The 14676-nt window shown below is 59.6% G+C and overlaps 1 protein-coding gene across 1 annotated transcript in view; it reads right to left on the reverse strand.

The window, feature by feature from the left end:
• The window catches only part of SCUBE1 (signal peptide, CUB domain, EGF-like 1), a 146016-nt gene that overhangs the window by 39520 nt on the left and 91820 nt on the right, over positions 1 to 14676 (reverse strand). Inside the window, exon 6 of the mRNA XM_011984062.1 lies at positions 14463 to 14552. Within this exon, the coding sequence (XP_011839452.1) occupies positions 14463 to 14552 (90 nt within the window). The remainder of the gene's footprint in view (positions 1 to 14462; positions 14553 to 14676) is intronic.

Consider the following 14676-nt stretch of genomic DNA (forward strand, 5'->3'; position numbering starts at 1 on the left):
CCCGAGTCCAGGAACCAATGGGCTCCCCTCCTGCCTCCCACCCCCGAATCCAGGAGCCAATGGGCTCCCCTCCTGCCTCCCACCCCCGAATCCAGGAGCCAATGCGCTCCCCTCCTGCCTTCTCAGCCTTTCCTGTGGGAGAGTCCCTCTCTGGAGAAGCAGGCAGAAAACCTGCCTGTTTTCCAGGTGGAGGTAATTAAGGCTCAGGCCTTGGAGAGATGGGGGAACATGGCAGGGTGCAGAGGGTAGGGGGAGACAGGTGCTGAAAACTCAGGGCTGAGGGCACTGAGTCTCTGCGGAGGGGGAGGTGAGGTGTGGTGCAGGCGCTGGGGGCAGTGACCCTGAGAAATGGACCCGGCCAAACACACTCCAAGAATCCTGGAGGCTCTTCTCTTGCCTAAAGCCCCTAATGGGACTTGGAAGCTCAACCTGAAAGGTCACCCACTCTCTGGACCAGGCAGCTTGAGTTCCCGAGTTGCCTCAGTCTATGGCTGGTATGTAAACAAGGGGCTCTTAGTCCCTTAGGGCCTGTTTTTGGGTGCTCACCACCCCGATCCACAGCAGGGGCCACGTGGTCACCACGGCCAGGCCCTGCTCTGTCTCCCACGTGGCCACCATGAGCCGGGCCCTGCTCCGCCTCCCACTCTCAGGCTCCCAGCCTGATGACTCCTGTGCCCTCCACTTCCCTGAAGAGGACCTGGTACAGAGCATCAGGAACTCAGCCCAAGGCTGTGCAGCCTCAGTGGCAGAGCTGGAGAGGACCTGCTCCATCTGAGTCTAGCACCCTTGGCTCCTTGTGGGCAGTGACCCACCTGGCAGCACCAGGGCCCTACCACCAAGCACGTGCCACTGGACTCTTCATCCTCCTCCTCTAGCCGCTCCTCCCCCAGTGCTCCCTGGCTGCAGGAATGCTACCCCTCCCTGCCCCAAGCCAAAGACCCTCCCATCCCCCGGGACCCAGGGCCTGGGCCTGCTGCTTCCCCAGCACTTCCCAGCTCTAGCCCCTGCTCTTACTGTGGCCAGGCCACCGCTGTCCTCCTGTGACTGTCACTGCCTCCCATCGTCCCTCCTCCAGACCACTGCCTCATCCTGGGCAGGCAGAGAAACGTGCCCACGTCAGGCTCACGTAAGAGCACTGGGAGCCAGCAGTCCCCAGGACGTTGTCAGGCTCTGTGCAGGCAGGGAGGGTCACGTGGAGGGAGCAGTCTGGCCTTGGGCCCGCCCTCACCTCTTCCAGCTTTGGGGCCTGGGCCTCCATCCCTCCTCTATAGCACAGGGATGGCCATGTCTGCGGTGTTCACCTCAGCCATATTGTTGTGAGGTTTTTAGATGTTCACTATAAATGCAAGACGGGTAGAGGGAGCAACCATGAAACTGACCTAGGTCCTTTGGGCTGAAGTGGGGGCTGGGGACTGAAGTCTACAATGACAGGACAGGCGGGCCTGGTGGGGCCAAGCACTGTGTCCCTGGGAGTTTCCAAGCAGAGGCTCTGGTGCTGCTGCTGAGGAGGCCTCTGCCTTCCATGGCAACCAGCCTGGGCATCGCCCCAGCCCCCATCTCTGAGAGCCTCAGAAAACAGCCTCACCTCTCCTGCTGCCCAGGACCAGAGGCCACCCAGACCTGGTATTAGGCCACGGCTATCTCAGAGACAGTACAAAAGCAGACCAGGCCGCCTTTACCACAGGGTCCCTCCAAATACAAGCGGCAGACAGGCCCGATGGCTGCAGCAGTGGCATCTCTGCCTGGTGGGGAGGCTGGGGGTGGGCTCTGGGCCTTCCTCCTCCTCACCCATGGGCCTTCTCTGGGTCCCATCCTGGCCTCTGCCCCTTCTCAGGGCTGACATGGCCCCATGAGGAATTTCCCCCACCCCGAAACACACTTGTGGAGGGCGGCTCAGGCGCCTGGGACTGGGAAGAGGAGGACGACGCAGTGCGGCCTCCAAGAGCTTCGTCCCAGGGAGCTGAAGACAGAACTTCCTTGTGGACCCTGGGAGCCCTCCTGTCTCTCTGTCCCCAGCCTCTAGACGGGAGCTGCAGAGCTCTTTCTGAAAGCTTTCTCTCCCCACCTGGAGAGATCATGGAACAATACAGCCCTTCGTAGTGGACAAGGCACCTGTCATCCACGAACCTCAGCAGGCCTCACAGCAGTCCCACGGGGGACACAGAAGTGCCAAAGCAGACAGGCGCCAGAGGCATGGAGAAGTTACCTTGCCTGTCCAGGCAGGAATAGCTACATCATTTGTGGAACCCAGTGCAAAATAAAAATGGAATGGTCTTGTTAAAAAATTCCTAAGAATTTCAAGACAGAGACAGAACACAAAACCAATGTGGGCCCTTCTAAGGGCGGGGTCCTGGGCCACCGCACACGCCGCACACCCTAGAAGCTGGCCGTGTTCAGGTCACACAGCTATTGGGAGGAGCTGGTATTTGAAACCTGGGCTGCAACACTCCAGGCTGGTGATTAAGCCGGACAAGGCCAGAGAACCAGGACTTTGATGGGATCCTCACTGTGAGGTCTGCACCCCCTGGTGCCCTGGCTTCCTCCTCTAGCTGGTTGGGGGAGCGCTCGCCCTGTAGGGCGAGGGTGGCCAAGGAGGAGGAAGGCCAGGTGCAGGGTTGGCTGGGGCTCGAAAGTGTGGGGGGAAAATCTCAGACAAGTTAAAAGGTCTGACCTTTGGTCTCTCTCTGGGGAGCTCCTGCTTTGGGCCAGGCCCTGCAGGGGAGGCCAGGTGCTCCACTGGACCCTGCATGCAGCCTGCCAGCGCTCTGACAGAGCAAAGCAGGGGCGAGGACAGAAGGATGCCTGGGAACAGCTGCAGCCACTGCTGGCCTTTGGGTTGGCACTGCCCGCTTACGCTGCCCCAGGTCTGGGACAAGGTCCTTAAAGGACAGTCTCGGTCACCGTGTGGTGGACAGAAGGAACAGGCACTACAGAGGCAGAATGACAGGGTTCCACATGCTGGCTGTGACCCTGGGCAAGTCCCTTGGCTTCTCAGAGTCAGCTTCTGGATGTGTAACATGGAGATGACCATATTTACCACACAGTTCTTGCAAGGCCCGGGCAGAACCATGGATGCGACAGTGCTCTGGAAGCTGCTCTGCGATTGGGTCCACACACTCACTTTTGGTCCCATTCTTGGAAGCTCCGCCTATGGAGACTCAGCACCCACAGGCAGTTGCTAATTCATTCAATGATTATTATCTGAACTTCTCTGCCCTGCTAGGATGCGCCTTGGACACAGCCCCTGGCCTTCACAGGCGGGTCAATTTCACGGTGCTAGGTGGCCGGGAGAGGGGAGCTACAGAGATGAAGGTGACATGCCCCCGGTGTCAACAGCTTATGGAGTGGCAGGGGGCACAAAATAAGGCCCAGACCTCGCCTTTCTCTCCCAGGTCTGTGCCTTCCTCTCACACTGCCCACCTCCCAGCCCATGCCCCGCCACACCCCAGCACAGTTCCTCAGGGTTCTACAGGGCGCCCCCCTTGGCCTTGAATAACCAGTTCCTCAGGACACAGCAGGCCCCACCTGCCTCCTCAAAAGCTGTCCTGGGCCTGGCCCTGGGCTTCTGCCCCATAGGGCAGCGCTGCCTGTGTGTGTGGACGCCTCTCCCACTGACCACACGCTCTCCAGGCAGGGCAGTGCCAAGGCGACCAGCACGGCAGAGGTGCCTAATGAGTTGTGCTCAATGACTAGAGTAATGAGCAGGGACTCTGGAGGCCCCATGAGGAACAGAACCAAGCCAGGGGACTGGGACCCTGCCCTCTGTTGGGCCTGGAAGGGAGAATGAGCTGGGAGGTGAGGTGGGCAGGACTGAAGCGCAAATGTGCCCCTGGCGGAGGAGGCAGCGCGGTGCTGCACTGCACAGGGCATGAGGGCACTCCGGTGCACGATGGGAGGTGGGCGTGGGTGCCAGGCTCAGTGCCAGCACACGGGGGACTGTGGGCAAAGGATCCTCCTCTCCCTAGGCCCCGGGTTTCCCTGTGTCCCGCCTGAACATCGCTGAGGTGCTTTTCACCAGGGCAGAGGCTCTGATCCGGTGGGTCTGGCATGGGCCCAGAGTCCCACAATGGCCCTGCCATCCCTTCTTCCTCCCTTCTCCTCAGTGGCCTACCCTGATGGTGGGGGCAGCCCAGGGTCCTCGCCAGAACCTGCCGATTCCTCAATCAGAGCTGGCCCACCTGCCCTTACGTCCCTAGAATCAACCAAAGCTGCGGTGAAGAGGCGTTGGCCGGCCCTTCTGGCAGATCTGGGGACCTCTGACCTCTGACCCTCTCCCCACAGCTGGTTGCTGAAACCCTCCATGGCTCCCATTGCTTTGGGATAAAAGCCATGCCATGCTCCCTGGCAAGCCCGTGACGCAGTGGCCCTGATCTCCCTGGCTGGCCTATCTCCTGAGGGACCCTCTGAACTCCAGGGAGGCCCTGTGGCCCGTCACTAGCATTGTGCAGCAGGCTTATGGCCAGCGCTGTGCTGGGCACCACAAATGTGGCCTCCCTTGCGCCTCTGACAGTCAGCAGGGAGTGGTGGAGGGGACTTGACCCTGTTCGGCAGAGGGCCACGCCTGGTCCTGACCACGCCTCCCCGCCTGCCTCTACCTCCACTGGGCACATGGTCAATCCTGAGCTGTCTGCTGAGGGGGTGCCGGCTGGGTCTGCCCCAGGGCTGCCTGGGGACACGCTGGTGACAGCGCATGCAGGTGGTGGCGTGGGTGGGGTGGGGCTCAGTGTGGCTGGACACAGGGTGACTGCGGAGGCCAGGGCTGCAACCCTGACAAGGAAGCGGCTCTCAAGGAGAACGTGGGACAGGAGGTCCCGGCAGACTCCTCCAGAGCCAGCACCGCTCTCATCCAAGGCTGCGGGGCCCCAACGCCCGTGATCCCCAAGGGCCACCCAGGCCTCTGGAACAGTCTGGGGTCTCCTGGACTCTGCCTTCTTAGCACACAGCCCCGTGACTCTGAGGCCCATTTTGGCCCTCTGCTAACCTTAGCCTGGCTCTCCTGAAATAAAAGGCCCACGGGCCTGCGCCATCCTCAGGGCCACCGTCTACCTGAGAACTGCGCTGCTTGGGGAATAATTTGCGAGGCAAATTATTGTCAGTGGCACTGTCTTCCAAGGCAGCAGGCGGGGCCCCAATTCCAGGATGCGCTAGGAGTGTGGCAAGCCACCTTCTCTCGTGACTAGTGGGCGGGTGGGGGTTCCTGCACCTGCTCAGAAAGCAGAAGCCACCGGGATGGAGGGACAGTGCCCTGCAGGGAGGGCTGCAGGGAGGCCTGAGGGCTGGTGGCACCAGGTGCATAGAAGATGCCACCCAGGAGCAAGACAAGCCGACCTCAGGAGAGGTCTCATTACTTGGTTTGAGGAGTCCCAAGTGCCCCTTGGAGGACAGGGGCATTTCGTATTAAAGCAGGTGGCAGGAGCAGGGCCTCCAGAGGCCAGTCTCTTCCTGCCCTGCCTCCTTCACTTCCTACCTCTACCCTGGCTCCTCAGTGAAGGGTGCTTAGGGCAGAGAAGGGGGCTCCCCTGTGGGTGGGCTCCCTGGGGCCCATCCACAGGAGGCATCACAGCCATGCCCCAGGAGGTTTGGGGGATTGAGATGCGGCAGGGGGAAGGAGCTGGTGAGGACATGCAGCTGGAAAACAGCTGGGCCAGTGCTCTTCCTGTGCACCAGGCGGCCCCTCCAGCTGTGTGTGCCCAGGGAGGCTTGGGGACCTGATCAACAGCAGCTGACACTCACTGAGCATGCTCATGCCGGGCCCTGCGCAAAGCCTGGGGAGGCAGAGCTATCACCTGCCTGCCCCTGGACAGGGAGGGGTGTGCGGTAGAGGGAACCGGATGAGCTGCTTTCACCTGAGCTTTGGTTTCCTTATCTGTAACACTAAACCTTGCAGGTTGCTGGGAACATTGAACATGTCTGGGTATACAAAGAGCCCAGCCTGGAGGCTGCTCAACAGAGGGAAGCCTTGCTCCAGGTTTCTGCGAGCTGCCCTGGAGACGTGGCTGAGGACAGATTAAACAACAACCTGGGGCAGAAGGAGGCAGTGCCCAGTGTCTGAGTACAAACCTCTGCTTCCAGGTGGGCCTCCAGCAGTGGTGCACTCCCTACCCCCACCCTCCCCCGCCGTGACTTCGCGGGGATCGGGGCGGGGCAGGGGGTAGCTGGCACCTGGAGCCTGTGTCCATGCTCTCTCCCTCTCCCTCTCCAGAGCTTCAGCCTGGGAGCTGTGCGGGCCTCCTGGAGGGGTCCGGGTTACAGGCACCAGGCGCTGTCAATCCTGCCGGGTCTCCAGGGCTCCTGTCGGTCCACCACTATGAACTGACCAACGCCAGGCTGGCTCTGGGCTTCTTGTCTCACTGTCTGGGACTTGCTGTCAAGGTTTTGTTCCTCCCTGGCATTCCAGAGTGCCCTAGTGACATGCTCATGGCCAGTGATGGCGAAGAAGTAAAGGATGGAAAGCGGCTGAGCGCCTGCTACGGGCCACACACGGGGCCAGGAGCAGCCTGTCTAGTGCCTCAGCTAAGCTTCTCCAGAGACTAGAAGCCATCTTTGTAAATGAGAAACTGAAGCTCAGATGTGAACTGGCCCTGGGGTGCTGGCAGAGTTGGTCACAGGGGAAGCCAGGACCGAATCTGGGTCTGACTCTAGAATCTGGTTCAGGATAACCAGAAAGGAGTCACCGTGCGCTTGACTGGAGTGAAGCTCCAACCACGAATTTCTCTGCTCTTAGAACAAAATGCATGGTCCTTAAAGCAACGAGACAGCCTGGTGAGCAACCTGAAACCACCCACCTTCCTTGGGTCAGACCAGGAAATCTGGCCTCAGGAAGCTGCGGGCTGCTGGGAGCTGCCTGCTACTCCTCAGTCAAGTCAGGGCTAACCTTGGCCTGCAGCCAACACCTGGCCCACCCTTAGCTGGATCCAGCTAGAGAGAGGCAAGGGCAGCTTGGATGGGGAGGGCCAGCAGAAGGAGCAGGCCATCGCCCCCCAGGCAGGTGGGGTGAGAGGGAGCCAGCGGGCAGGGTGGCAGAGGGACCTAGTCGGGTGGGCCTGTTTTTACACACGGGATCCTCCTGAGAATGCAGGTGAAGAGGGTGCCCTGTTCTCGGGAGCCTTCCATTTACAGCTCCAGTGGACATCGGTATTACCATGTCGGCCTGCAGGGCCAGGGGGCCACGGGGGTCAGGACTGGATTAGCAAAAATGGCAGGAGGTCACAGAGGGCACTGAGGTTGCATCTCAAAGGGCTTTGGGGCTTTGGGGCCCACTTAGACCAGCGGCCAAGAAACCTAGGGAGGATTCAGGCAGGGCTGGAGCCCGTTCAGATTTGTGCCAAAGCAAAGAGGACTCTGGCTGTGGCCTCACAGGGAGACAGGAAGGCTGGGCCAGAATCCAGGAGAGAGGAACCAGGGCAGGCAGTGAGATGTGCTCTTGGGTATTTAAACATTAGATGAGAGTTGCGGGCCAAAAGGAGCAGATGGGGGTCAAGTGTGCCCCACCTCCATTGGGATGGAGTACAGTGGGAAGGAAGCTGGGGGGCGAAGGGTAGGGCCACCCAAGAGTGCCAGGGCCCAACACACAAGGTGGCCTTGGGTGGGCCACATCCTCTCTAAGCCTCAGCCTCCCATCCGGGCCAGGCAATGCCCTGAGCCCTCATCTTTTCTCTACTAAGCCCTGCCTGGCACTGCGACTCCACCTACACTCCAGCCCTCAGCATAGCTGAGTCGCCATCACCTATCTCCCGCTACCAACCCCGGCTGTGCATGCGAGACAGTGAGGGACTCAACCTGGCTGGGGGCCCCAGCTGACCAGACACCAGCCACACTTGGAGCCAGTCCAGTGACTGAGGCGTAGCTTGACCACCTGATCCTTCTGTAACAGGAGCCCAGTCCCTGCAGCTCAGTGGGCAGGGAGGCCACGACTTGAGAGGGGCTTGCCCCCACTTTCCTTCAGCCAGGTCACCTGCTGAGCACTGGTCCTGGGCAGCTGCCCCGTGTCATCACCTCCCTCACCAGCACTCAGACCTGCCTGAGCCCCTTCCCACTTCCAAGCACGTTCAGGCTCCGGGGCCCGCCTTCTCTCTGAGCTGGATACCTGCCGCCTGGGCACTGAGGCCCCATCCATCCCCCGGCACCTCCTCCAGGAAGCCATCATTCATGTGCTGAGCCAACTAGCCTCACCCATCCTCCTGCTCTGGGCAAGGCCCTGTGCTGTGCCCTGAGGGGGGCGCCAAGCTGGCAAAGACCTAGCTTCTGCCCCCAGTCAGGGGGTGCTGGCGGAGGAAGGGTGAGTGGTGGGACAGGGGAGAGGAGGAAGGTCCAGTGAGGTTTGGACAAGCAAAAGGCAGCCTTTGCCAGGTAGAACCACCCAAGTTGGCACCTGGGTAGAGAGATGAGGGTGTGACCCATGGAGGCAGGGAGTCCAGGAAAGGCTGAGCATGCAGGGCCAGAGGAACAGACAGAGGTGGCTTCCAGGAGTGGGTGAATGTGTGGGGTGGGGGCAGGGACATAGATTGGTGAAATCAGGGACACCCAGGACCCTGGAGATGGGAGCTGTAGAAGAGGAGGTGCAGACGGGGTGCAGGGGAGCTAGTGGGGAGAAGCAGGAATGCATATGTCCGGATGAGAAGTGACATTGGCCAGGCCGCTCAGGGTGGCTGTACAGTTAAATGAGGCTGGGGACAGTGTGGGACACTGTGTGCCCTCTGTGTCAGCCACCATTTCCACAGTGGCCTCCACTATCCTCGGTCTTCCCTGGCCTCCCAGTTCTCCGGCCTCTCTGCCTGCTTTTCTCAGGATAAACAGCCCTTTACCAGGCTCTGGCCTGTGTGCCGGGCCCTTCCAACCTTTCTCTCGCTTCCAGCTCCTTTAAGCCTGGCAGAGTGAAGCAGGTCATGGCCATCTGGGGGACGGGAAACCCAGGCTCAGAGGGATGCGGCTGTAGCCCCGTGAGCTCCAGAGGGAAAGCTCCTCCTTTCTCCCCCCGCTAGCAGGACAGTGGGCGCTGAGTGCAGCCATGCGGCCCAGAGGGCTTGGCTGGGGGTGGGCAGGACAGGAATGTCGGGATGGCTGGGGAGACAGGTCTAGGGGCAGAAGGGTGGAGAAAAGCCAGGGGAAGCCTGGGACTCCACCCAGCCCCGCCTGCTCACCTGCAGATCCGTCCCTGGCGGCTTCCCTTTCTGGTGCTTTGCCCTCCGTGCCCCAACTGCGTCACACAGGTGATGCACAGTGAGTGCTTCCTACGTGCCTGGTGCCGCTCTAAGCACCTGCTACATAGTCGCTCCTTTCATCCTCAAATCTACAGGAAGTACACACCATCACGATCGCCATTTTACAGCTGAGGAAACAGGCTGAGGGAAGTTAAAAAACTCGCTTGAGCAAGCACAGCTTTCAGAGAGTGGACAGAACTGGTACCCAGGCCTTACTCCAAGCCCAAACCTCTTCCCTCTCTTCGGGACGCCTGGGGGCTCCTGCAGGTCTGGGCCTGTCTCCTGGGAGATGCCCAGGCAGTGTCTGCTGTTCAAGGGAGTCAGGGATGCTGCGACTGCTCCCAGGCTCTGTCTGGCACCGGCCTGGGGAACACTGATGAAGATGGCTCTAACGGTATAGAGGGACAGGGAAGGCTCAGGGGGCCCTGTCCCCGCTGGAGCCCAAGGTCCCCTCAGGCCAGGCACTGCTTCTTGGGCAGTGTTCCTCTTTGCTCTGACCTCCATAAGCATCGCCAACACCCACTCCTGGCCAGATCCCGAGAGGAGGCAGAAAAGGTTGGGCCTGTATCGGACGAGGTGGAGCAGTTCAGGGAGCCAGGGAAGAGCAGCCGCAGGGGTGCGGGGGGAGGAGTTCCTAGCTGCCTTTCTGTGCCCCCATGTCCTCATCTCTAGAACACTCGCACTGCTCTCAGGGTGGCTGTGGGGTTCAGATAAACACGAGGCAGAGTGCAAGGCCCAGAGAGAGATCGGGCTGAGTGTCAACTCAGACTGGGCTCCCTGGCATGCAGCTCAGGCCCTGCTGCTCTCCTGGTTGTGGTGGGACCCCTGGAATGGGCTGGCTTCGAGTTCTGCTGATGTCGTGCCCACAGGAGGAACATCATAGCCAGAACTGCTGCTGGGCCTGCAGAGCCGTGTCCCTCAGGCCTGTTCCGCTCCTAACTTGGGGCCCTGGACTTGGGAGTCCATGGGGCTGGGACCTTGGCCCAGGCTTTGCTCACTGGCTATGTGGCCTCTCTTCTCAGGGCCTCAGGGTCTTCATCTGTGAGGTACGACAGCTGCCTCCCAGGGCTGTGGGGTCACTCACTGGAGAGCTGCCCGGAAAGTCCCTTGCAAACTACAGAGGTGAGGCCGGAGAGCTGGGGCAGAGGGAATGGGCTGAAGATACACCCCCAAGGCTGCCTGAGGGACAGTGGGTGCCCACAGCCAGGGCAGCCAGTGGAGCTTCCATGAGGGGGGTGGGGTGCATCCCACACCCTCAGGACTGGTTTCAGAGGAGGCTCGTGGTCCTGGGGCTCAGCCAGAGAAGAGGGCAGGAGTGGGCTCTGCCCTAACAGAGGGTTCCTTCAGCCCAAGAAGAACCATCTGTTTTAGGCAGAATAATGCCCCCTTAAAATGCCCACATCCTAATCCCCAGAAACTGTGACCCTACCTGGCAGCAGGGACTCTTGCAGAAGGACCACGAGACGGGAAATTATCCTGGATTATCTGGAGGGGCCCAACGTGATCACGGGGGTCCTTGAGAGTAACCGAGGGAGGCGGCAGAGGTGGGTCAGAAACAGCGGTGAGGACTGGGGTGGGTCAGACTACTGGCTCTGAAGGTGGAGGAGGGGCCGCGGGACAAGGATTGTGGGCAACTCTAGAAGCTGGAAAGGCAAGGAAGGGGATTCGCCCCTGGGGCCTCCAGAAGGAAGCAGCCCTGCTGACATCTTGAATTTAGCCCAGTGAGACCCAGGTCAAATGTCTGACCTACAGAAGATAATAAACCTGCATTGTCTTAAGCAACTGAGATTGCGCGAATCTGTCAGCAGCGGCAAGAGGAGCGGAATACTGCACCTATCCTAAGCGTGCTCCAGGGAGACGGGCTTGACTGAGGACCTGGAGCTGACCAGCGTGGCGCACCGCACCCCAACAACCTTGCCACAAGCAGCGTCCCGGGGGCCTGAGGTAAGCTCCCATGATGCACCCTTTGCTGGGTACCCAGATGTTTCATGAAAGTCTCCTAGATGATTGAAATTTATCACTTTAACCTGCAAATCCAACAATTTTAACTGATTGAAATGGGAATCTACAATTGGTCCCACATTTTGGGGCCTCTTTAAAGTAAACATAGTTACTCTGTTCTTCACCTGTGCTCAGGGACTGGGGTGAGTATGACAAAGAACAACTGCCGGGCGCAGCTGAGAATCCAGTGGCCCAGGCCGCCGTGCTGGAGGTATTCTCTCTCTCCGGCCACACTCTAGACTTACAACAACTGCGCCTCCCACTGAGGGCACCCCCCTCCCTCACTGGAGCCAGAATCCCGGCTCGGTCCTGCCCAGCTGCATGGCTGGAGCCCTTAGCCCCTCTGAGCCGCAGTGTCCTCCCCTCCGTGGTTTCTAAGAGATGGTCACTTTGGCTTGAAGGTTCCGCCAGGGGACGGGGATCTGAGCATCTAGCCGCTTTCGTGGGAAGCTGGCCAGTGCCGCAGTCAAGGGCACAGACTCTCGAGCCACGTGGTCCAGGGTCTGACCTTGCCGTGAAACTCCTTGGTGTCTCACTTTTCTCATCTATCACTGGCTCCTTCTGCCTGTGCCTGTCCTACCCTTCTCCCCTCCCAGAACCCCAAAAGGGGCTCAGGCTGCCCACAGGCCCAGGATCTACTGGGACGAACTGCCTGTGATCTCTCCCACAGGTCAGCAATCCTGGCAGCGTGAACAGATGAGGATGACTCAGTTCTGAGCCCCTCACCATCTGGGCTGCTCTCCCCACGTAGCGACTGGCTCTGAACATGATGCCCCGGTGCGCCTGACCAGCATGGGGCAGGACGGGAACGGTCACCTCCCTTACCTTCCATACCGTGCCTCTATTAATACAACGTGGGGGCAGCCACACCTCATCAGGAGCTACTGGTTAGGGCCTGAAGTCCAGCAGGATCCTGTGTCTTTACCCCACAGTCTGTTCTTAGAGGAGATGGTGCTAAGAGTGATGAGCTTGTGAGAGAGGGGCTCACTTGTGCTCTAGACTTGAGGCCCCCACACTGACCCTCCTCAGAAGCCCGAGTCTGGTTCCTAGTACAGGGGTGAGGCCTTGGCTATTGGCTCTCCCTTTGCTTTGTGTTGGAGGAAACTGGAGGAGAAGTCTCTTCTGTCTGGGGCAGGACAAGCTCTAAGGGGTGGCACGGGAGGATTCTGATCATCACAGAGGTGGGGGTGCAGGGGAGGGTCCCCACCCAGATGCCTGGCACAGAGATCTGCTTGATCTGTTCCTTCAGTCAGTCTTCCAAACCCAAGCTGAGGCTACCTGCATTCTCCGGGCCTCCGTCCTCACCTCCTGACCCCACACCAGGGTCTGGTTCTGGGCCTTTATCCACTGACTCCCATTTTTGAATGCAAGCACAGAGGCCCTCCTCCCCACCCTGCACTACCCATTTACAGGATGCCAACCCAGCGCGGCCCTCTTCCACCACCCATCCTCTTGCTGGGAAGGTTGCGGGGCACCTGAGGGGCCCCAGCTCCTGGTCCTGCCTGGCTGTGGAGCTCTGGCCTCAGAAGGTACTGCCTGCTTCTCCTAGTAAGTAAGACCGAGGGGCCTGGGCCCCCTGAGACCTGAGAGGGGCCTCAGAACAGTGACATCTCTAGGGCTCCCTCCACCTGCCCCCAGCCACCCTTCCAGAAAGTTCATAGCACTGACTCATGCCTGCCTGGACGGCAGTGGTCATACCTGTTGGCTGTGGCTGAGGCTGGAGGCTCAAAGCCAACCCAATCTGCCATCTCCGGCTCTTCCCAGGCCAACCTGGACTGTCCAAGTCAACAAGACAGACCCGTCCAGAGAATTTGCAGAGAACTAGCTTCCAGCCTGAGCTTGCCCTGTCTGCCTGTGTGACCAGAGGTCAATGCTCTGACCTCTCTGGTCCTTACTCTTTTCATCTGAGAAAGAGGGCTGCACCTGTCCTGTCCAGCATGGACTTAGGGTTCATAGAGCACCATCAGCCAGACCCATGAGCGCCTCGAAGCCCCTAAGGAGTGAGCAGGCCTGAAGCCTTCTCAGCAGCACACAAGGCCATATCCCCTGTGGCCCCCAGACCTCCCTCCTGCTTCCTCTCTAGATGCCTGGGTCCCCCTGAGGTCCACAAGAGGGCCATGAAACAAAGCCACCTCTCTGGGACCTTCAGGCTCTGACCTTCACACGGCCCTGCAACCCTGATGCTTGAGACAGCCCACACGGTCAGGACTTCTGGGTAGAGCTCAGCCCTGCAGGGTGGTGTGTGACCTTGGGCAAGCCAGGGCACCCCAGCGAACCTTAGTCTCTTCTCCAGAGAAATGGAGACTGCAATCCCTGACTCCATCACTGCAAACACTGGTGTGAGCTATCTGAGAGCCATTAAGAAGGTCGTGACAACCCTAGGCGACCACAGCTATGCTCAGGAGGTCCTGGGCAGCTGGCGCAGCCCGGAGGCCAGCAGAACAGCAGAACTGACTGATAGAGAAGAACGAGTAGATGAGGAAGTCTGCTTTCCACTGTGCACACACTGAGCTCTGTCCAAGAGCAGTGATATTTCCTCCTCCTCCTCTTTCTCCTCACATCGGTCCCTGATCAGCCCTGCCAGCAGGCTTCCCAAGACACCCTAAGCAGCAGGTGGCTTTTTCCCTGAGAGGTCCTGGAGGTCCTGGCTGGTAGGTTCCCTCCCAGGAGAGGAGATGGGTAAGGACTCTTCTGCCCAGACCCGTCTACTCAAATGCCCTCTTTTGCGGCTGAGTCTCAGTGCTGCTTTGCTGACCCTGGGAATCCTAACTGTGTACGTGGGTGTTTACGCAAGTGGGGGAGCTTTATGGCACAGGTCTCCTTACACGCACAGGCCAGCGGATGCTAGCCCTGGGTTCTTTGCTACAAACACACAAACAAAGAACAAACGTGTTTGATGGTGGGTAAAAACTTTAAAAAGGAAAAAGTGAGTTCACACCTGGAGTGGAGCCCCCCGCACTCACACGACACGCGGGACTGCACACACGTGGGCACACCCCACAACACAGACATATGCCCCCACACACACACGTCACACCCACACACAGCACACACACACCCATGTCCACATGCCAGTGCACACCCGAGACACGCACTTGCACACACACGCACACATGCACACAGGCGCACATACACACGCGCACACACATGCACACATACGCGAACACACACACGCACACACACGTGCACACACACGTGCACACACACGTGTACACACACACACGTGCAAGTACGACAAAGGAAGTGGAAGAAAAGTGTTACCCATGAGTAGCCGCCGTTTCACCCGCTTGTCCACATCAGCTACTGACGTGGCATTGAACTGAGAGCGCTCAATTGCAGCCTCATCCTCCTCTAAAACACAAGTAAGGGACAAACACGGAGCCAGTGGTTAATGACAGCCCACTTCCCGCGGCCCAAGACAGTCAGCCTCTCGGCGTGGTGCACGCAAAGCCAACACCGCATGCCGGCCAGCTCG

The sequence above is a fragment of the Mandrillus leucophaeus genome, unplaced genomic scaffold (genome assembly GCF_000951045.1).
Source record: "Mandrillus leucophaeus isolate KB7577 unplaced genomic scaffold, Mleu.le_1.0 Scaffold26, whole genome shotgun sequence".
Classification (NCBI taxonomy): domain Eukaryota; kingdom Metazoa; phylum Chordata; class Mammalia; order Primates; family Cercopithecidae; genus Mandrillus; species Mandrillus leucophaeus.